This window comes from Babylonia areolata, chromosome 1, assembly GCF_041734735.1.
Source record: "Babylonia areolata isolate BAREFJ2019XMU chromosome 1, ASM4173473v1, whole genome shotgun sequence".
Lineage (NCBI taxonomy): Eukaryota > Metazoa > Mollusca > Gastropoda > Neogastropoda > Buccinidae > Babylonia > Babylonia areolata.
In genome coordinates this window covers 51236210-51258222 of record NC_134876.1, presented here as the reverse complement: position 1 = coordinate 51258222, position 22013 = coordinate 51236210, and the positions used below count along the sequence as shown (strand labels likewise).

Below are 22013 nucleotides of genomic sequence, written 5' to 3'. Positions count from 1 at the left end.
TAGACTATACACGGACAACCGTATACTGAAGTGAGAGACAAAAACAACTGTTGGGAATGAGAGAAATAGAGAAAAAAGTGAAGAAGGATCAATTAGAATTTTGAGTTTTAATTTGGCGTCAAAGGACAGTGATCTATCCATATCCAAACATCAGCTTTGAAAAGGAAATTAGAGGCAAATGCCTCATCTTCACTTTGTCCCAATGCGCTGTTCACGAACTGAGAGCCCACCATATTCTGCTGGAATGAAGAAAATGAGGGATATGATATAGAGTAAAAATAGAGAAACCATAAAATGCCTAAGACCAAAAGAAAGAAAAGAATGAATCCAAAAAATAAAACAAAATTCAGAGTTAGAGAATGAGAGAGAGACAGACAAAAGTGATGGTGAGAAAAAGCACACAAAGAGATCAAAAGACAAACAGAGATGGAGAGATGAAGAGACAAAGAGATTCAGGCAAAGGAACAAAGAATTAACCAAACAAAAATTAGCAATAATGACACACACAAAATAAAGACAAATATAATTCAAAAGACCTGTACCTGTACTTGCACGTCACGCCTGAACCCAGTCTCGCCCTCCACAACAAAGGCCTGGTATTCGGTTCTGGCAAAGAGGGGAGGGTTATCGTTGAGGTCAGTCAGAGTGATGGTCAGTGGCACAGAAGCCCTCAGGCCTCCAATGTCCGTGGCCTCCACGGTCAGCTGGTACTCATTACGTGTCTCATAGTCCAGTTTGGCCTTGGCCACACTCACTACACCTGTCTCGTTGTCGATGGAAAACCTGGAACAGTTCAGTGTGTTTGCTAACACGCGCACATTAACAAACATACGCAACATACATGCTTGCATGCGAAATGATACATTAATTCATCTGCACGAGTGCACACGCATTCATGCACAACACGTTCATAAATTCCGTTCTTTTATTTTATACATATATTTTTCTTCAAGTCCACCATAGTCAGAACGCAGTGTACTAGATATCGTTTTATTTGGAGTATGTTCCGCCTTGACGTTGGATTTACTATTTCGTAAAAGCAATGTTTGTGTTTTGTTGAAAAAAAAATTACAATTATTGCGATGCTCATAACATTTCATTCTTACGGTTACTGTTCTGCTGTTGCTTTTACTTTTCATTGTCGTGTGTCATGTGTGTGGGCAGAAAGGGAATTGCGTGTGTGTATGTGTAATATGTCGCAGCAGTCTCCTGTTCGTGTTAACAAACAAAAAGCCAATCTGTTATTTTTTTCTTCTTCCAGTAATAATGTATTTTTGTTGTTGCTTTTTGTGTTCATTTTTTCCCTTTTTCTTGTCATCGATGCTGTTTTGATGTCTCTGTCAATGTTGTGTTTATAATTGTTGTCACTCATGCTACAAGTGTTAGAAATATGGTAATGGGTCTTTATCTACTTACACATTGTCACCACCCTGGAGAGAGTAGGCGAATTCGTTGTAGGGCGGTTTGTCTAAATCAGTTGCCTATAGAAAGAAAAAAGAAACTGATCAACAAAACAAAATCACCCAGATACAATGGTGATAACACGCAGATAAATCAATGTTACATGTATTGTGTTCTCCCTCTGTCTCTCTCTCTCTCCCTCTCTCTCTCTCTCTCTCTCTCTCTCTCTCTTACACACAAACACACACAAACACATATATACATACATACATACATGCATGTACACACGAATATCTAGATACAGTACTCTGACAGACACATGGGCAAACAAAACAAAACAGAACACGGAGAGAGAGAGAGATAGAGACAGACACAGAGAGAGAGAGGCAGAGACAGAGAGACAGAGACAGAGAGAGAGAGAGAGAGAGAGAGAGAGACAGGGACAGAGAGAGAGTTACGATGCTACTTTAGGCATACCTGAACGGTGATGATGTTGTCAGATACATTCAGATTTTCAGTAACTGACACAACGTAGTTAGGTGCATTGAAATTGGGTGTTACATCGTTGATGTTGAGGATGGTCAAGTGCACTGTAGTGTTCGTTCGATAATGGCCTTTCCCTGTACCCGTGGCGATAACCTGAAAATGAGCGACATTTAATCAAGTTGTCTGTGTCTTTCATCTTGTTCCTTTTCTATGCAAAAGTGGGTGTAACAACTTGCCCTTGTTCCTTTTCTATGCAAAAGTGGGTATAACAACTTGCCCAGAGTAAGCAGATATATCTAAGATCACAAGGGAGATTGGTGTTATCTGAGAAAAAAAATCCAACGTTGACATTAAGATAATCAGGAACGTGCTTAGTAACATAGTATATGGAGACTCAGTTTGAACAAACCTCAAAATCAGCGTTGGTATGACTCTCATAGTTAAAGCACGTGGGGTCCATGACTCTAATCAGCACTGTAGCCTCGGATCTAGCGCCAGACGGCAGAACTTCCAAACAGTGAGAGTAGTCGGACAGTGACAGTGTGAAGGCGCTGTTGTCATCCTGAAAAAACAGGAAAGGTATAAATTAGGAACAACAACAATACCAGCAGTAATAACGAAAGGAGAAGAAGAAGGAGGAGGTGGAGGAGGAGGAGGAGGAGGAGGAGGACAAGAACAAGAAGAAGGAAAAGAGACAGGCAGACAAGCAAATTCACCTTGTCCACGTCAGTCACATTGATGGGCAGACTGAATTGCAGCGGCGTCCCTCGCGGAGAGTTTTCCGTCAGGTTGGCACAGAATCTCTCTCCAGAGAACAAGGGTGGGTTGTCGTCTATATCTTCCACTTGGATGGTGACAGTACCTTTAACAATGTATTGTGGTCAAAGCAAAAAGAAACAAATAAACCACTGGTGGATATTTCTTATATAATCTGTTTTGATAAGAATACTATAGCACACTAAGTCAAAACTAAAATATAATAATTTAACAGTCCTACACTGCAGTACATGTACTTTAATGCAGTGCACCATATACGCAGTGAACCTCGGCACACTGTAAAGAACTACACTATACTGCACTCACAGTACAATATAACGCAGTCTATTAAATTACACCACGCTCTTGCTCTGCACTTGCTATGTATCACAGTTCTGTCATTGCAATACAACACAGCACATAATGGTGCGATACCATATGGCATACTACACTGTTCAGCACATTACTACTTTAGGTAAACATGATAATTATCACACTGCACGATTCAACATCATTTAGTCATAACACAGACAAATCAAAGGAATCATGCTTACTTGTTGCTGTTTGATGTGTCCCATTTGCAGCATTCTGATCTATCACTTGTATGTACAAAGTAGCCGATTCTACTTTTTCTCGATCCAGTCCGTTGTTGGGATTCGTGATGAGTCTGTAATCCGTTAAGTCAAAGTTGTCCTGCAAAACAAAAAGAAAAGAAAATGTGCATGAATTCTCATTATTGCTGAAGAGAGCCTGAGAAATGGTGTCTCGTGATGTTTGCCTTGGAACATGTTCCCAACTCCGTTTTGCCTCATATATAATCACCTAGGAAAATTAAACGCGATCAAAAATTCACGGTGAATTTCTCACCAAGGAATATGACCCCGATTGTTATCTTCTTACATACTGTACTGATATACTGTATGTCTAAGTAGAAGCAGTTCTTCATTATGTTGAATTCAGTCTTATTCAGAGACAGACACAGACACACACACGCACACACACACAAACACACACACACACATGCATATACAGCATCAATTCACGAATGAGGTTGGGGGAAATTCTTTATTCTTACACTTATATTATGCAGCCGTGTGTAAAACACTCAGTGCTCACCTGCAACACCTGTGACGACACTGTTCGCTGACGATCATCCAGACCCGTGGACGCATTCCACAAAACAGCATACCTCAGGTCAGCATCCGCATCACCATCAGTAGCACTGCAGTTGGCGATGGTGACACTGCCTGTACTAGTCTCTGGAAATGACACAGTCAGCTGTGGCATCACAAACCTCGGAGGGTCGTCGTTGATGTTGTCGACGACGACGCTGACAGTGGTGGAGGCGGTGAATGCTGGTGAGCCCCGATCCATGGCCAGGACGGTCAGGTTGTAGTCGGGATAGCGCTCCCTGTCCAGACTGGCCACAGTGGACACCAGCCCCGAGGTGCTGTTGATCTGGAACTGGTCGTTTCCGCCTCCGGCTATCACGTAGAACACTTGGTTGTTGGGAGCGCTTTTGTCACCGTCTGTCGCCTGCACTTGGGTCACGGACACACCTGGGGTATGATATGTTGATGGTGAGATACCAAGGTTTTTTTGTTGTTGTTTTTCTTTCTGTTTTGGTATAGACCTTATTTGGGGAGGAGGACCGGAGGAGGGTGTAGATAAGTTAATTGGTTCGTTTCCTTCTACGGGTTTTGTTTGTGTGCTAACAATTTAGTTTATCTGTCAAATTTGTTAGATTTGGGTTTTAGTTAATAGACGATCTGTTACCAAGTGATACGGGCTTAACTGGGAAGACTTGCTCGATACAGCATTCTCAAAACCACCACATCTTCACAAATGCATCTTTGACACTGTAAAATTTGTTGATTGTGCACTGCTAGTGAACGCACTCATTTTTTTGTGCTGGTCTGTGCACCTGTGTTTGTTAATATGAGAAAACATGTAAAGGTATACATGTGTGATTGAAATAGACCAGTCTTTTGGAATAGAACATACACAAAGGCATAAATGTAACGTATATTAATAGTGATAATAATAAGAATAATAATGTTGACGATGATGATGATGATGACGACAATGATAATGATGATGATGGACAGCTATCTAGCGCGTTTTCTCCAGAACTTTAAATTTCGTCCCCCCCTCCACCATTTGTAAATTCCCCTCTACAAATACCCTCATGCACATATCTCCACTGAACATTGAAAAACCACTCACCCACTCATGATGCTCTCTAAAAGAGACAGCCCTGCAACACGCACTCAAACACGCACGAATGCACGGACACTCTCAAACAACCCACCACACAGGTATGTATGTAATGGTTTGCCGATTCATACATAATGTTTACCTGGTCCTTGATTTTCTGTGACGTTACCCTGATATTTCAGATGCAAGAACACGGGGGCCTCATCGTTTACATCCTGTCCAAAATACAAAGAAAATCATTTAGCTCCGTACAAAATCTGTGGTACGGTACCTCACAAAATAAACAACAATGCGACCATAATAGTTGGACTGAAAACGTTGCTCTGAAATCGTCACCGTCTCCGTAAAAAACAACAAAAATCCGGGTATAATATTTTTGTTCACATTGTCTGTCTCAGTACAGCACAATAGATATACATGTTCAATTCAAAAACGTTTCCCAATTGTCATGGGTATTTCATGCCAAGCCATTCAAATTGTATTGAAGCCTACCTAGCTTTAATCAAATAGTGAAACGTCTAATTATTGAAATGGTAACTTAACAGAAATGATAACATAAATCACCTTTCCACTAAAACAGTAACTTGAAACACTGTTCTACTGAAGCTGTAAGGTCAAAACGCCAACCTGCACCGTGACAGTGACATTGACAGATCCAGTCAGTGAGGGTGTGCCCTGGTCAACAGCCAGCACCAACAGAGTGATGGCCCCTTTATCAGACACATTCAGAGCCTCATAGTCCAGGGGCGAGATCAGCGACAGGACCCCGGTAGAGGCGTTGACAGAGAAGTTAGATGACCAACGGGAGTTGGCAGACAGCCTGTACTGGACTCCTCTGTTCTGCTCTGTCCCGTCACGATCGTTGGCCTGACAACACACACAGACAAGGAATGAAAATAGACTATACACGGACAACCGTATACTGAAGTGAGAGACAAAAACAACTGTCGGGAATGAGAGAAATAGAGAAAAAAGTGAAGAAGGATCAATTAGAATTTTGAGTTTTAATTAGGCGTCAAAGGACAGTGATATATCCATATCAAAACATCAGCTTTGAAAAGGAAATATGGAGAGGCAGATGCCTCATCTTCACTTTGTCCCAATGCGCTGTTCACGAACTGAGAGCCCACCATATTTTGCTGGAATGAAGAAAATGAGGGATATGATATAGAGTAAAAATAGAGAAACCATGAAATGCCTAAGACAAAAAGAAAGAAAAGAATGAATCTAAGAAATAAAACAAAATTCAGAGTGAGAGAATGAGAGAGATACAGACAAAAGTGATGGTGAGAAAAAGCACACAAAGAGATCAAAAGACAAACAGACACGGAGAGATGAAGAGACAAAGAGATTCAGGCAAAGGAACAAAGAATTAACCAAACAAAAATCAGCAGTAATGACACACACAATATAAAGACAAGTATAATTCAAAAGACCTGTACCTGTACTTGCACGTCACGCCTGAACCCAGTCTCGCCCTCCACAACAAAGGCCTGGTATTCGGTTCTGGCAAAGAGGGGCGGGTTGTCGTTGAGGTCAGTCAGAGTGATGGTCAGTGGCACAGAAGCCCTCAGGCCTCCAATGTCCGTGGCCTCCACGGTCAACTGGTACTCATTCCGTGTCTCATAGTCCAGCTGGGCCTTGGCCACGCTCACTACACCCGTCTCGTTATCAATGGAAAACCTGGGACAGTTCAGTGTGTTTACTAACACGCGCACATTAACAAACATACGCAACACACATACTTGCATGCGAAATGATACATTAATTCATCTGCACGAGTGCACACGCATTCATGCACAACACGTTCATAAATTCCGTTTTTCTTAAAATTTTATACAGATATTTTTCTTCAAGTCCACCATAGTCAGAACACAGTGTACCAGATATTGTCTTATTTAAAGTATATTTAGCCTTGACCTTGGATTTACTATTTCTTAAAAGTAATGTTTGTGTTTTGTTGAAAAAAAAATTACAATTATTGCTATGCTCATAACATTTCATTCTTATATGGTTCCTGTTCTGCTGTTGCTTTTGCTTTTCATTGTTGTGTGTCATGTGTCTGGGCAGAAAGGGAATTGCATGTGTGTATGTGTAATCTGTCGCAGCAGTCTCCTGTTTGTGTTAACAAACAAAAAGCCAATCTGTTATTTTTTCTTCTTCCAGTATTAATGTATTTTTGTTGTTGCTTTTTGTCTTCATTTTTCTCCCTTTTCTTGTCATCGATGCTGTTTTGATGTCTCTGTCAATGTTGTGTTTATGATTGTTGTCACACATGCTACAAGTGTTAGTACATGGTAATGGGTCTTTATCTACTTACACATTGTCACCACCCTGGAGTGAGTAGGCAAATTCGTTGTAGGGCGGTTTGTCTGAATCAGTTGCCTATAGAAAGAAAAAAGAAACTGATCAACAAAACAAAATCACCAGACACAATGGTAATAAAACGTAGATGAATCAATGTCACCTGTATTGTGTTCTCCCTCTCTCTCCCTCCCTCTCTCTCTCTCTTACACACAAACACACATACACATACATACATTCATACATACATACATGCACACATGGATATCTAGATACAGTAAACTCTGACAGACATATGGGCAAACAAAACAAAACAAAATACGGAGAGCGAGAGAGAGAGAGAGAGAGAGAGAGAGAGAGAGAATGTGAGAGAGAGTTACGATGCTACTTTAGGCATACCTGAACGGTGATGATGTTGTCAGATACATTCAGATTTTCAGTAACTGACACAACGTAGTTAGGTGCAGTGAAATTGGGTGTGACGTCGTTGATGTTGAGGATGGCCAAATGCACTGTAGTGTTCGTTCGATAATGGCCTTTCCCTGTACCCGTGGCGATAACCTGAAAATGAGCGACATTTAATCAAGTTGTCTGTGTCTTTCATCTTGTTTCTTTTCTATGCAAAAGTGGGTGTAACAACTTGCCCTTGTTCCTTTTCTATGCAAAAGTGGGTATAACAACTTGCCCTTGTTCCTTTTCTATGCAAAAGTGGGTATAACAACTTGCCCAGAGTAAGCAGATATATCTAAGATCACAAGGGAGATTGGTGTTATCTGAGAAAAAAAATCCAACGTTGACATTAAGATAATCAGGAACGTGCTTAGTAACATAGTATATGGAGACTCAGTTTGAACAAACCTCAAAATCAGCGTTGGTATGACTCTCATAGTTAAAGCATGTGGGGTCCATGACTCTAATCAGCACTGTAGCCTCGGATCTAGCGCCAGACGGCAGAACTTCCAAACAGTGAGAGTAGTCGGACAGTGACAGTGTGAAGGCGCTGTTGTCATCCTGAAAAAACAGGAAAGGTATAAATTAGGAACAACAACAATACCAGCAGTAATAACGAAAGGAGAAGAAGAAGGAGGAGGTGGAGGAGGAGGAGGAGGAGGAGGACAAGAACAAGAAGAAGGAAAAGAGACAGGCAGACAAGCAAATTCACCTTGTCCACGTCAGTCACATTGATGGGCAGACTGAATTGCAGCGGCGTCCCTCGCGGAGAGTTTTCCGTCAGGTTGGCACTGAATCTCTCTCCAGAGAACAAGGGTGGGTTGTCGTCTATATCTTCCACTTGGATGGTGACAGTACCTTTAACAATGTATTGTGGTCAAAGCAAAAAGAAACAAATAAACCACTGGTGGATATTTCTTATATAATCTGTTTTGATAAGAATACTATAGCACACTAAGTCAAAACTAAAATATAATAATTTCACAGTCCTACACTGCAGTACATGTACTTTAATGCAGTGCACCATATACGCAGTGAACCTCGGCACACTGTAAAGAACTACACTATACTGCACTCACAGTACAATATAACGCAGTCTATTAAATTACACCACGCTCTTGCTCTGCACTTACTATGTATCACAGTTCTGTCATTGCAATACAACACAGCACATAATGGTGCGATACCATATGGCATACTACACTGTTCAGCACATTACTACTTTAGGTAAACATGATAATTATCACACTGCACGATTCAACATCATTTAGTCATAACACAGACAAATCAAAGGAATCATGCTTACTTGTTGCTGTTTGATGTGTCCCATTTGCAGCATTCTGATCTATCACTTGTATGTACAAAGTAGCCGATTCTACTTTTTCTCGATCCAGTCCGTTGTTGGGATTCGTGATGAGTCTGTAATCCGTTAAGCCAAAGTTGTCCTGCAAAACAAAAAAAGAAAATGTGCATGAATTCTCATTATTGCTGAAGAGAGCCTGAGAATGGTGTCTCGTGATGTTTGCCTTGGAATATATTCCCAACAAAGTTTTGCCCCATGCATAATCACCTAGGAAAATTAAACGCGATCAAAAATTCATGGTGAATAATTTCTCACCAAGGAATATAACCCCAATTGGTATCTTCTTACATACTGTACTGATATAGTGTATGACTAAGTAGAAGCAGTTTTTCATCGTGTCGAGTTCAGTCTCATTCACAGACAGACACAGACACAGAAACAGATACAGACACACACAGACACACACACATATGCGTACGCACGCGCACACACACATACAGCATCGATTCATGAATAAGCTTGGGGGAAATTCTTCATTCTTACACTAATGTTATCCAGCCCTGTGTGAAACACTCAGAGCTCACCTGTAACACCTGTGATGACACTGTCTGCTGACGATAATCCAGCCCCATGGACGCATTCCACAAAACAGCATACTTCAGGTCAGCATCCGCATCACCATCAGTAGCACTGCAGTTGGCGATGGTGACACTGCCTGTACTGGTCTCTGGAAATGACACGGTCAGCTGCGGTATCACAAACCTCGGAGGGTCGTCATTGATGTTGTCAACGACAACGCTGACAGTGGTGGAGGCGGTGAATGCTGGTGAGCCTCGATCCATGGCCAGGACGGTCAGGTTGTAGTCAGGATAGCGCTCCCTGTCCAGACTGGCCACAGTGGACACCAGCCCCGAGGTGCTGTTGATCTGGAACTGGTCGTTTCCGCCTCCGGCTATCACGTAGAACACTTGGTTGTTGGGAGCGCTTTTGTCACCGTCTGTCGCCTGCACTTGGGTCACGGACACACCTGGGGTACAATATGTTGATGGTGAGATACCAAGGTTTCTTGTTGTTGTTTTTCTTTCTATCCTTTTGTATGGATCTTATTTGGGGAGGGGGACCAGGGCAGGGTGGAGATAGTAAACTGGTTCGCTTATTTACATGGGTTTTGTTTGTGTGCTACCAATTTTAGTTTGTCTGTCAAGTTTTGTTAAATTTTGGTTTTCAGTTAATGAATGATCTGTTACCACGAAATAATTGTGATACAGGCTTAAGTGAAAAGAATGTATCCATGTTGCATTATCACAACCATCATATACCCGCAGATTCATAGTGAACGCTTTTCGTAGAATTTGTTAATTGTGCCCCACCAGTGATTACATATATTCTTGTGTGTGCCAGTCTGTGTGTCTGTGTCTGCATGAGTATACACAAGCATGTGTACATGTGTGTCTGTACTAGACCAGATTCTCAGAACAGAACAGGAAAGAGCACAAACTGTAACATATAATAACAGTGATAATAATAATCATCATCATCATCATCATCATCATCATCATCATCATGATAAGAATCATGATGATAACAGTGATAATGTTGAGACGAAGAAGAAGAAGAAGAAGAAGAAGAAGAAGAAGAAGAAGAAGAAGAAGAAGAAGAAGATGATGATGATGATGATGAATTGACAGTTATATAGCACTTTTTTTTCTCCAGAAATACAACTCAAAGCACTTTACATTTCGTTCCCCCTTTCTCCCCGCTCCAAATCCTTCTGCAGAATATACTGGCACACAGTACCTCCATCATACATTAAACAACAAATAACCCACCAACGATGCCCTCTAGAAGAAACATACATGTAACACGCACTCAAGCACGTACACACGCACCTGTCAGCACCCCACTACACACAGATGTTTGTAATGTTTTGCAAATTCATATATAATTATGTTTACCTGGTCCTTGATTTTCTGTGACGTTACCCTGATATTTCAGATGCAAGAACATGGGGGCCTCGTCATTTACATCCTGTCCAAAATACAAAAGAAAATCATTTAGATACAAAACAATATCAGTACCTTGCAAATAATCAAGAATGTAATCACTGTTGTTACCTGAACTGAAAACGATATTTTAAAATCGTCATTTTCTCCGGAGAAAAACAGGTAGAATAATTTCGTTCAAAATGTCTCCAGCAGAATAACACAATTTATTTATTAATTCAAAACGTTCCCCAGTTAACAAGGTAATTTAATGGCATGCCATTTAATTCATATTGATATCAACCGCAGGTTTATAAAATAATGAAAAATGCTAGCACGAAACATCTAATTATTGAAATGGTAACTTAAATCGGCTTTAAACAGAAAAAAAGATAACACAAAACAACTCTCCATTAAAACTGTAACATGAAAAAAACTGTTCTACCAAAGCAGTCACGTCAAAACGCCAACCTGCACTGTGACAGTGACATTGACAGATCCAGTCAGTGACGGTATGCCTTGGTCAACAGCCTGCACCAACAGAGTGACGGCCCCTTTGTCAGACACATTCAGAGCCTCATAGTCCAGGGGCGAGATCAGCGACAGGACCCCGGTAGAGGTGTTGACAGAGAAGTTAGATGACCAACGGGAGTTGGCAGACAGCCTGTACTGGACTCCTCTGTTCTGCTCTGTCCCGTCACGATCGTTGGCCTGACAACACACACAGACAAGGAATGAAAATAGACTATATACGGACAACCGTATATTGAAGTGAAAGACAAAAACAACTGTCGGGAATGAGAGAAATAGAGTAAAAAGTGAAGAAGGATCAATTAGAATTTTGAGTTTTAATTAGGCGTCAAAGGACAGAGATCTATCCATATCCAAACATCAGCTTTGAAAAGGAAATATGGAGAGGCAGATGCCTCATCTTCACTTTGTCCCAATGCGCTGTGCACGAACTGAGAGCCCACCATATTTTGCTGGAATGAAGAAAATGAGGGATATGATATAGAGTAAAAATAGAGAAACCATGAAATGCCTAAGACAAAAAGAAAGAAAAGAATGAATCTAAGAAAAATCAAAATTCAGAGTGAGAGAATGAGAGAGATACAGACAAAAGTGATGGTGAGAAAAAGCACACAAAGAGATCAAAAGACAAACAGAGATGGAGAGATGAAGAGACAAAGAGATTCAGGCAAAGGAACAAAGAATTAACCAAACAAAAATCAGCAGTAATGACACACACAAAATAAAGACAAGTATAATTCAAAAGACCTGTACCTGTACTTGCACGTCACGCCTGAACCCAGTCTCGCCCTCCACAACAAAGGCCTGGTATTCGGTTCTGGCAAAGAGGGGCGGGTTGTCGTTGAGGTCAGTCAGAGTGATGGTCAGTGGCACAGAAGCCCTCAGGCCTCCAATGTCCGTGGCCTCCACGGTCAACTGGTACTCATTACGTGTTTCATAGTCCAGCTGGGCCTTGGCCACGCTCACTACACCCGTCTCGTTATCAATGGAAAACCTGGGACAGTTCAGTGTGTTTACTAACACGCGCACATTAACAAACATACGCAACACACATACTTGCATGTGAAATGATACACTAATTCATCTGCACGAGTGCACACGCATTCATGCACAACACGTTCATAAATTCCGTTGTTTTTTTTAAATTATACAGATATTTCTCTTCAAGTCCACCATAGTCAGAACACAGTGTACCAGATATTATCTTATTTAAAGTATATTTAGCCTTGACGTTGGATTTTGCTATTTCTTAAAAGTAATGTTTGAGTTTTGTTGAAAAAAAAAATTACAATTATTGCTATGCTCATAACATTTCATTCTTATATGGTTCCTGTTCTGCTGTTGCTTTTGCTTTTCATTGTTGTGTGTCATGTGTCTGGGCAGAAAGGGAAATGCGTGTGTGTGTATGTGTAATCTGTCGCAGCAGTCTCCTGTTTGTGTTAACAAACAAAAAGCCAATCTGTTATTTTTTCTTCTTCCAGTATTAATGTATTTTTGTTGTTGCTTTTTGTCTTCATTTTTCTCCCTTTTCTTGTCATCGATGCTGTTTTGATGTCTCTGTCAATGTTGTGTTTATGATTGTTGTCACACATGCTACAAGTGTTAGTACATGGTAATGAGTCTTTATCTACTTACACATTGTCACCACCCTGGAGTGAGTAGGCAAATTCGTTGTAGGGCGGTTTGTCTGAATCAGTTGCCTATAGAAAGAAGAAAGAAACAGATCAACAAAACAAAATCACCAGACACAATGGTAATAAAACGTAGATGAATCAATGTCACATGTATTGCGTTCTCCCTCTCTCTCCCTCCCTCTCTCTCTCTCTTACACACAAACACACATATACATATTCATACATACATACATACATACAGGTACACATGAATATCTAGACAGAGTAAACTCCGACAGATATATGGGCAAACAAAACGAAACCTGAGAGAGAGAGAGAGAGAGAGAGAGAGAGAGAGAGAGAGAGAGAGAGAGAGAGAGAGAGAGAGAGAGAGAGATTATGCGTGCGTGAGAGAGAGTTACGATGCTACTTTAGGCATACCTGAACGGTGATGATGTTGTCAGATACATTGAGATTTTCAGTAACTGACACAACGTAGTTAGGTGCAGTGAAATTGGGTGTTACGTCGTTGATGTTGAGGATGGTCAAATGCACTGTAGTGTTCGTTCGATAATGGCCTTTCCCTGGACCCGTGGCGATAACCTGAAAATGAGCGACATTTAATCAAGTTGTCTGTGTCTTTCATCTTGTTCCTTTTCTATGCAAAAGTGGGTGTAACAACTTGCCCTTGTTCCTTTTCTATGCAAAAGTGGGTATAACAACTTGCCCAGAGTAAGCAGATATATTTAAGATCACAAGGGAGATTGCTGTTATCTGAGAAAAAAATCCAACGTTGACATTATGATAATCAGGAACGTGTTTAGTAACATAGTATATGAAGACTCAGTTTGAACAAACCTCAAAATCAGCGTTGGTATGACTCTCATAGTTAAAGCACGTGGGGTCCATGACTCTAATCAGCACTGTAGCCTCGGATCTAGCGCCAGACGGCAGAACTTCCAAACAGTGAGAGTAGTCGGACAGTGACAGTGTGAAGGCGCTGTTGTCATCCTGAAAAAAACAGGAAAGGTATAAATTAGGAACAACAACAATACCAGCAGTAATAACGAAAGAAGGAGAAGAAGGAGGAGGAGGAGGTGGAGGAGGAGGAGGAGGACAAGAACAAGAAGAAGGAAAAGAGACAAAGGCAGACAAGCAAATTCACCTTGTCCACGTCAGTCACACTGATGGGCAGACTGAATTGCAGCGGCGTCCCTCGTGGAGAGTTTTCCGTCAGGTTGGCACTGAATCTCTCTCCAGAGAACAAGGGTGGGTTGTCGTCTATATCTTCCACTTGGATGGTGACAGTACCTTTAACAATGTATTGTGGTCAAAGCAAAAAGAAACAAATAAACCACTGGTGAATATTTATTATATAATCTGTTTTGATAAGAATACTACAGCATACTGAGTCAAAACTAAAATATGATAATTTCACAGGTTATACACTGCAATACATGTACTTTAATGCAGTGCACTATATACACAGTGAACATCAGCACACTGTAAAGAACTACACTACACTGCACTCACAGTACAATATAACGCAGTCTATTACATTACACCACGCTCTTGCTCTGCACTTGCTATGTATCACAGTTCTGTCATTGCAATACAACACAACACATAATGGTGCGATACCGTATCGCATACTACACTGTTCAGCACATTACTACTTTAGGTAAACATGATAATTATCACACTGCACGATTCAACATCATTTACAGTCAGACAAATCCACAGAATCATGCTTACTTGTTGCTGTTTGATGTGTCCCATTTGCAGCATTCTGATCTATCACTTGTATGTACAAAGTAGCTGATTCTACTTTTTCTCGATCCAGTCCGTTGTTGGGATTCGTGATGAGTCTGTAATCCGTTAAGCCAAAGTTGTCCTGCAAAACAAAAAAAGAAAATGTGCATGAATTCTCATTATTGCTGAAGAGAGCCTGAGAATGGTGTCTCGTGATGTTTGCCTTGGAACATGTTCCCAACTCAGTTTTGCCCCATGTATAATCACCTAGGAAAATTAAACACGATCAAAAATTCACGGTGAATTTCTCACCAAGAAATATGACCCCGATTTTTATCTTTTTACATACTGTACTGACATAGTGTATGTCTAAGTAGAAGCAGTTTTTCATTATGTTGAGTTCAGTCTTATTCATAGAGACAGACACAGACACACACACAGATACAGACAGACAGACAAACAGACAGACAGACAGACACACACACACACACACACACACACACACACACACATGCACATACAGCATCGATTCACGAATGAGGTTGGGGGAAATTCTTTATTCTTACACTTATATTATGCAGCCGTGTGTAAAACACTCAGTGCTCACCTGCAACACCTGTGACGACACTGTTCGCTGACGATCATCCAGACCCGTGGACGCGTTCCACAAAACAGCATACCTCAGGTCAGCATCCGCATCACCATCAGTAGCACTGCAGTTGGCGATGGTGACACTGCCTGTACTGGTCTCTGGAAATGACACAGTGAGCTGTGGCATCACAAACCTCGGAGGGTCGTCGTTGATGTTGTCAACGACAACGCTGACAGTGGTGGAGGCGGTGAATGCTGGTGAGCCCCGATCCATGGCCAGGATGGTCAGGTTGTAGTCGGGATAGCGCTCCCTGTCCAGACTGGCCACAGTGGACACCATCCCCGAGGTGCTGTTGATCTGGAACTGGTCGTTTCCGCCTCCGGCTATCACGTAGAACACTTGGTTGTTGGGAGCACTTTTGTCACCGTCTGTCGCCTGCACTTGGGTCACGGACACACCTGGGGTACGATATGTTGATGGTGAGTTAGCTGGGTGTTTCTGTTTGTTTGCTTTGGTAAGTAGATTAGTTAAATGGCTTGCTACATTTTAGATCTATCTTGCCGGTATGTTTGGAATAGTTCACTGCACATGTGTGCGTGTGTGTGCGTGTGTGTGTGTGTGTGTGTGTGTGTGTGTGTGTGTGTGTGTGTGTGTGTGTGTGAAATAGAGAGAGAAACAGAGATAGAGCCAGAAACAGAGACAGAGTATGCGTGTGTGTGTTTGTGATTGCCCTTACCTATGTTTGCATTCGTGTAGTTAAGTGTGCGATTCTGTGAGACTGTGTACATTGCATGAGTATACACGCGCATGTGTACATGTGTGTCCGTATGTTGACATGTTCCAGTGGACCAGTCTTTCTGAAGAGACAAAAGTGTGCAAAGATAAAGGCATAGAATGAAAACGAATGATTGCAAGTTTTAACCAGTTCCAACATCAATATCATTACCTGGCCCTTGATTTTCTGTGACGTTACCCTGGTATTTCAAAAGCGAGAACACAGGGGCCTCATCGTTTACATCCTGCACAAAAGATGAAGAAACGCCATGTAGATCTTGTCAAAAATCATCAATGGTAAAAATCAATAAGATTCCGACCATATAAATGTTGCTCTGAAATCATCAGCTTGTCGGGAATCAATTTTCCATTTTATTATCTCCATCATATATTACACATATTATATTGATGGGAATCGTATTTTCTTATTAGATAAAGTAAATCGTTATAACTATTTAGCAGTAACTTAAATCAACTTTCAACAGAACTAATAATGATATTTAACCTTTCCACTGAAACAGTAACTTGAAACAAGAAGCTGTAAGATCAAAACGCCAACCTGCACTGTGACAGTGACATTGACAGATCCAGTCAGTGAGGGTGTGCCCTGGTCAACAGCCAGCACCAACAGAGTGATGGCCCCTTTGTCAGACACATTCAGAGCCTCATAGTCCAGGGGCGAGATCAGCGACAGGACCCCGGTAGAGGCGTTGACAGAGAAGTTAGATGACCACCGGGAGTTGGCAGACAGCCTGTACTGGACCCCTCTGTTCTGCTCTGTCCCGTCACGATCGTTGGCCTGACAACACACACAGACAAGGAATGAAAATAGACTGTAAACTTGAAGAACTCTACAGAAAAGTAAAGGACAGAAACAACCGAAGGGAATATGAAAAAGGGAGAAAGAAAAGCAACAACAACAAAAGAAAAAGAAAAAAAGAGAGAGATGCATTTCAATATCAGTTTTAAGAAGGCTTCTAAGTTTGGTGACATAGCCAAGTACGTACATCAGCTTTATATAGGAAAGGAGGAGGACAGAAAAACACTTGATCTCCGCAGGCACTGGTCAGGACTTGGATGTATACCACATTTTGCTGGAATGAAAGAGATGGACCCTGAACAAAGCCCTGGAGAACAAACTTACAGTATGTGAGATGAAACGTCTGCGTCGAACAGCTGCCTAATCCACAAGGGACTCAGTCAGAAACGACGACATCAGAAAGGTGATTGGTGCTGTACCTATTAACCAGTGTACAGCGCACCAGCGCATAAAGTAGTCTGGTCAACTGAAAACAATGCCAATCAATCAGTTAGTCATACAAGCCTACAGCACCAAGTACTCAGGCTTCAGAGCCAGGGGAAGACAAGCTCTGCGCCCACAGCATGACGATACTGCAGGCCTCCAGTCTTGCTGCAGATTACCAACTTCATGTTCCCGCAACATCTCCTCAGTAGGAGTGGTCGGTTTAAGTAGGCAAAGTATGAAAAGATGAGGAGGAAACGTTTATAGAAACGATACAAAAAAACCCGAAAGAATGGGAAAAGGTAGGCAGAATACATGAAAAAAGGAATTCTGGCAGATAGAGAGACATACGGACAGAGCTAGAGAGAGAGAGAGAGAGAGAGAGAGAGAGAAAGGAGTGCGGGGACAAGGAGACAGACCGATCAGTCGAAAGTTAGACCGACAGGAACAAAGATAATCGGACAAAGGAACAACGCAGAAATAATCTGATAAGAAAAGACCTGTACCTCTACTTGCACACCACGCCTGAAAACCGAATCGCCCTCAACAACGAAGGCCTGGTACTCGAGCCTGGCGAACTGGGGTGGGTTGTCGTTGAGGTCAGTTAGAGTGATGGTCAGTGGCACAGAGGCCCTCAGGCCTCCAATGTCCGTGGCCTCCACGGTCAGCTGGTACTCATTACGTGTCTCATAGTCCAGCTTGGCCTTGGCCACGCTCACTACACCCGTCTCGTTGTTGATGGAAAACCTGGGACAGTTCAGCGTCTTTTCAAACGCGCGCACATGAACAAACACGGACAACACAAACGCATGCTTGCGCAATGGTATATAAATGTGTTTGTACTGGTGCACACATGGACGTGAACACATGAGTGTCCACAAATTTAGTTTTGATTTATGCAGTTGGTCTTCTTTAAGGTCATCATAGTCAGGTGGCAGTGAACTGACATTGTATATTTTGTATTTGTTTTTGTTGACAATTTCATGATCACAATGTTTATCATATTTTTAATGTTCCAATCAGAGCTTTGAATGAATATTACGATTATTGTCATGCTCATCATATTTCATTCTGCTGTTGCTATTACTTTTCATGGGTTTTGTCATGTAATTGTGTGTGTGTGTGTGTGTGTGTGTGTGTGTGTGTGTGTATGCGTGCGCGCGCGTGTGTGTGTGCATGTGTGTGTGCTTGCCAGTGTATGTGCTTGTGAGTGAGTGAGTGAGTGTGTGTGTGTGTGTGTGTGTGTGTGTGTGTGTGTGTGTGTGTGTGTGTCTGTAACGTACCGCTGAGGTTGTTCGTCTTGCTTCTGTTCAAGTCAAAGGTAAAAGTGTTATCTTCTTCCTCTTCTTCCATTACATTTCATTTTTGGTGGTGATTCTTCTTCATTGTTCTTCATTCTTTTTTCATCACTGCTGCTTTGATGTCCGTGTTATTGTGGGCGTGGGTGTTTTTATGTCTTTTTTACTCATGATATGTGTGTCATGACCACAGTCATGTGTCGTGTTTATTACTTACACGTTGTCACCACCCTGGAGTGTGTAGTAGAAGGCATTGTACGGTGGTTTGTCTGAATCAGTTGCCTAATGAAAAGACAAAAAAGAGAACAAAAGATCAGCCAGATAAATATACTGGTAATAAAATAACGCCTCTACGATCAAAACTCTCTCTCTCTCTCTCTCTCTCTCTCTCTCTCTCTCTCTCACACACACACACACACACACACACACACACACACACACACACACGTACCCATCCATTCATCCATCCATCCATCCTGCCATACATACATACATATATTCATGCATGCATGCATGAATCCATCCACACATCCATCAATCCATCCATACATACATACATATGCATACCAACACAAAGTTAACTCTGACAGACAGATGGGGAGACGGGAAGAAAAAGGGAGACATGCACATGCAGAGACTTGAAATGCAGACTCGGCCAACAGTTTGATACACACAGCAAGAGGGGTCGTGGGAGAGAGAGGGGAAAGCAAAGAGGTTGGCGGGAACAAAGAGTGTAGAGGTGTGTGAGAGAAAGACAGACAAACACAGGACACAGACACAAATCGATTACATGGATATAGAATATCTGATAGATAGATAGATAGACAGGCAGGCAAACAGACACAGAAAGAGCGAGAGAGCGACACAGGGAGAGAGAGACAGAGACAGAGACAGACAGAGAGAGAGAGAGTGTGTGTGTATGTGTGTGTGCAACTGAGATCGACAGAGAGAGTGTGCGAAAGGAAGACAGAGAGAGGGGAACCGACATATACAACGTTAACATGGGAGAAAGAGGGAGAGAGAGAGAGGGGGGGAGAGAGAGAGAGAGAGAGAGAGAGAGAGAGAGAGAGAGAGAGAGAGAGAGAGAGAGAGAGAGAGAGAGAGAGAGAGAGAGAGAGAGAGAGAGAGAGAGACAGCGAAACGAACGAACGAACGAAATTTTATTTTTCCAGGGAATTGAGATAAGCATAATGACAAGAATGTTTTTTTCCACCCAGCCATGGGGTACAAAATTAAACAAATAAAGAAGCAGAAAAAAAAGAAAAAGAAACGCACAAGAGTAAATAGAGAAAATTCATATCAGAAGGGAAAGAGAGAGAGAGAGTGAGAGCGTGAGAGCAGGGGGAGATACAGAGACAGGGAGACAGAGACAGAAACTGAGAGATAATGGCTTACAGAGGCGCACATGGACTCCACAAAGCCAATTACCTCGACAGTAAGGACTGAAGTCGACACGTTCAAGTTTTCTAGTATCGACTTTGAATACATCGACTGCGAAAATCGGGGTGTCCCATCGTTGGTGTTGTTAATGTACAAATGAACTGAGGCATTTGTGGTGAAGTTCCTCTCGCCTTCACCCTCTGCGATGACCTGAAATTAAAGAGATGGCGCAGAATTAGCGGACATAGAAAGGCAGAGTTATTTCGCTATAGATATGACCAGATAATTACGGTCTTTTAAGATTTGGACGTTCGTTTTTGTTCTCTCAAAACACTCGTTCATACCATCAATAATGTGTAATTTAAGAAGAAGAAAATGAACATCAAACTTTGTAAATCGAAACAAGAATTCCCTGTGTTCCTGCTCCTCTAAAAGACGAACAAACACACAGACACAAGAATTTGACTCATAATATTTCACTGCATAATGTAAACATACTCTATAAAGAACAGTAAATTCTTTCTGAAGCAGATGTAAGTTAATCAATGACACGTGCTTGACGACTTGACAATCTGCAATATGAGGAGATGCTAGGTTAATTGACAATAACGTTGAATGAACGCAGAACAAAATGAAGAATCCCGATGTTGTGGATGCAAAAATAGTAACTGAAGATAAGTGCTGTGATTAGTGATTCACAGTCGCATAAACCCACAGCGCAGCGATACACGTCCAGGATGAAAAAACAACAACAAACAAACAAACAAAAAACAGACTAAATAATCCAAGTGATAAATTCCGACACTTCAAGGAATTAAAAACAGATATGCATCAATGTGTGTGTGTGTGTGTGTGTGTGTGTGTGTGTGTGTGTGTGTGTGTGTGTGTGTGTGTGTTCTTATTACTTCTTTTTTGCTGCCCCGTCACCTGCATTACTCCCTAGCCGCTCATTCAGAGTCCCGAATACACATCCCCACCCGGGTTCGTCTGTCGTAGTAACCTGTGTGTGTGTGTGTGTGTGTGTGTGTGTGTGTGTGTGTGTGTGTGTGTGTGTGTGTGTGTGTGTGTGTGTGTGTGTGTTGTGTGTGTGTGTGATTTACATATATATATATATATATATATATATATATATATATATATATATATATATATATATATATATCGTATGTGTGTGTGTGTGTGTGTGTGTGTGTGTGTGTGTGTGTGTGTGTGTGTGTGTGTGAGTTTGTGTGCGTATGCGTGAACGCGTTCGCGCGTGCGAATGGTTTCCCTAAAATATAGAGAGCTGGAAATAAGAGGAAGTGGAAAGAGAGAGTGGGTGAGAGAGGAATAAAGTTATTCTTATCTTATCTTATCTTATCTTAAGAGAGAGGGGGGGAGAGAAAAGAAAGGGGGTGAAAAAGAGAGAGGGGAAGAGAGAGAGGAAGAATAGAAAAAGGAAGAAAAACAGCCCTGGCTACTACTACTACAACTACTAATCACTACTACTACTATGAGAACTACTACTACTACAACTGTGACAACAACTACTACTGCTACAACTACAAAAATTACTACTACTGTACTTGCCCTGAAATCAGTGGATTCCTGTGTTTCGTAGTCGAAGCAAGTGAGACGAGCGACACTGATGACCACGGTGGCTTCACCCCTTGCAGATGACGGAGATATCCGCAAACAGTCGGTAGACAGCGACAGTCTAAATTCACTGTTCGTGCCCTGGATCATGCAGTGTTAAACTCAGACATTTGTTATTTTCATAGAAATTGAAATTGAAAGCAAATATTTTTCTCAATTTTGAAGACACCATTCTAAAACAAAACCTATAAACTGACCGTTAAAGCGCGCGCGCACGCGCGCGCGCGCACACACACACACACTGGCACGCACATCCTCTCTCTGTCTCTCTCACACATACACAAACCCTCTCTCAC

General features: G+C 41.7%; 1 protein-coding gene across 1 annotated transcript in view; it reads right to left on the bottom strand.

The window, feature by feature from the left end:
- Nucleotides 1-22013, bottom strand: part of LOC143284044 (cadherin-23-like) — a 107188-nt gene that overhangs the window by 40651 nt on the left and 44524 nt on the right. The window contains exons 33-54 of the mRNA XM_076590686.1: nt 21652-21798; nt 20131-20292; nt 18920-18984; nt 17911-18151; nt 16721-16960; nt 16334-16406; nt 15403-15845; nt 8921-9059; nt 8327-8472; nt 8023-8175; nt 7564-7725; nt 7181-7245; nt 6303-6543; nt 5488-5727; nt 5003-5075; nt 3760-4202; nt 3198-3336; nt 2604-2749; nt 2297-2449; nt 1879-2040; nt 1417-1481; nt 543-783 (exon numbers count right to left, since the gene is read on the bottom strand). Coding sequence (XP_076446801.1) covers nt 543-783; nt 1417-1481; nt 1879-2040; nt 2297-2449; nt 2604-2749; nt 3198-3336; nt 3760-4202; nt 5003-5075; nt 5488-5727; nt 6303-6543; nt 7181-7245; nt 7564-7725; nt 8023-8175; nt 8327-8472; nt 8921-9059; nt 15403-15845; nt 16334-16406; nt 16721-16960; nt 17911-18151; nt 18920-18984; nt 20131-20292; nt 21652-21798 — 3939 coding nt within the window. The remainder of the gene's footprint in view (nt 1-542; nt 784-1416; nt 1482-1878; nt 2041-2296; nt 2450-2603; nt 2750-3197; nt 3337-3759; nt 4203-5002; nt 5076-5487; nt 5728-6302; nt 6544-7180; nt 7246-7563; nt 7726-8022; nt 8176-8326; nt 8473-8920; nt 9060-15402; nt 15846-16333; nt 16407-16720; nt 16961-17910; nt 18152-18919; nt 18985-20130; nt 20293-21651; nt 21799-22013) is intronic.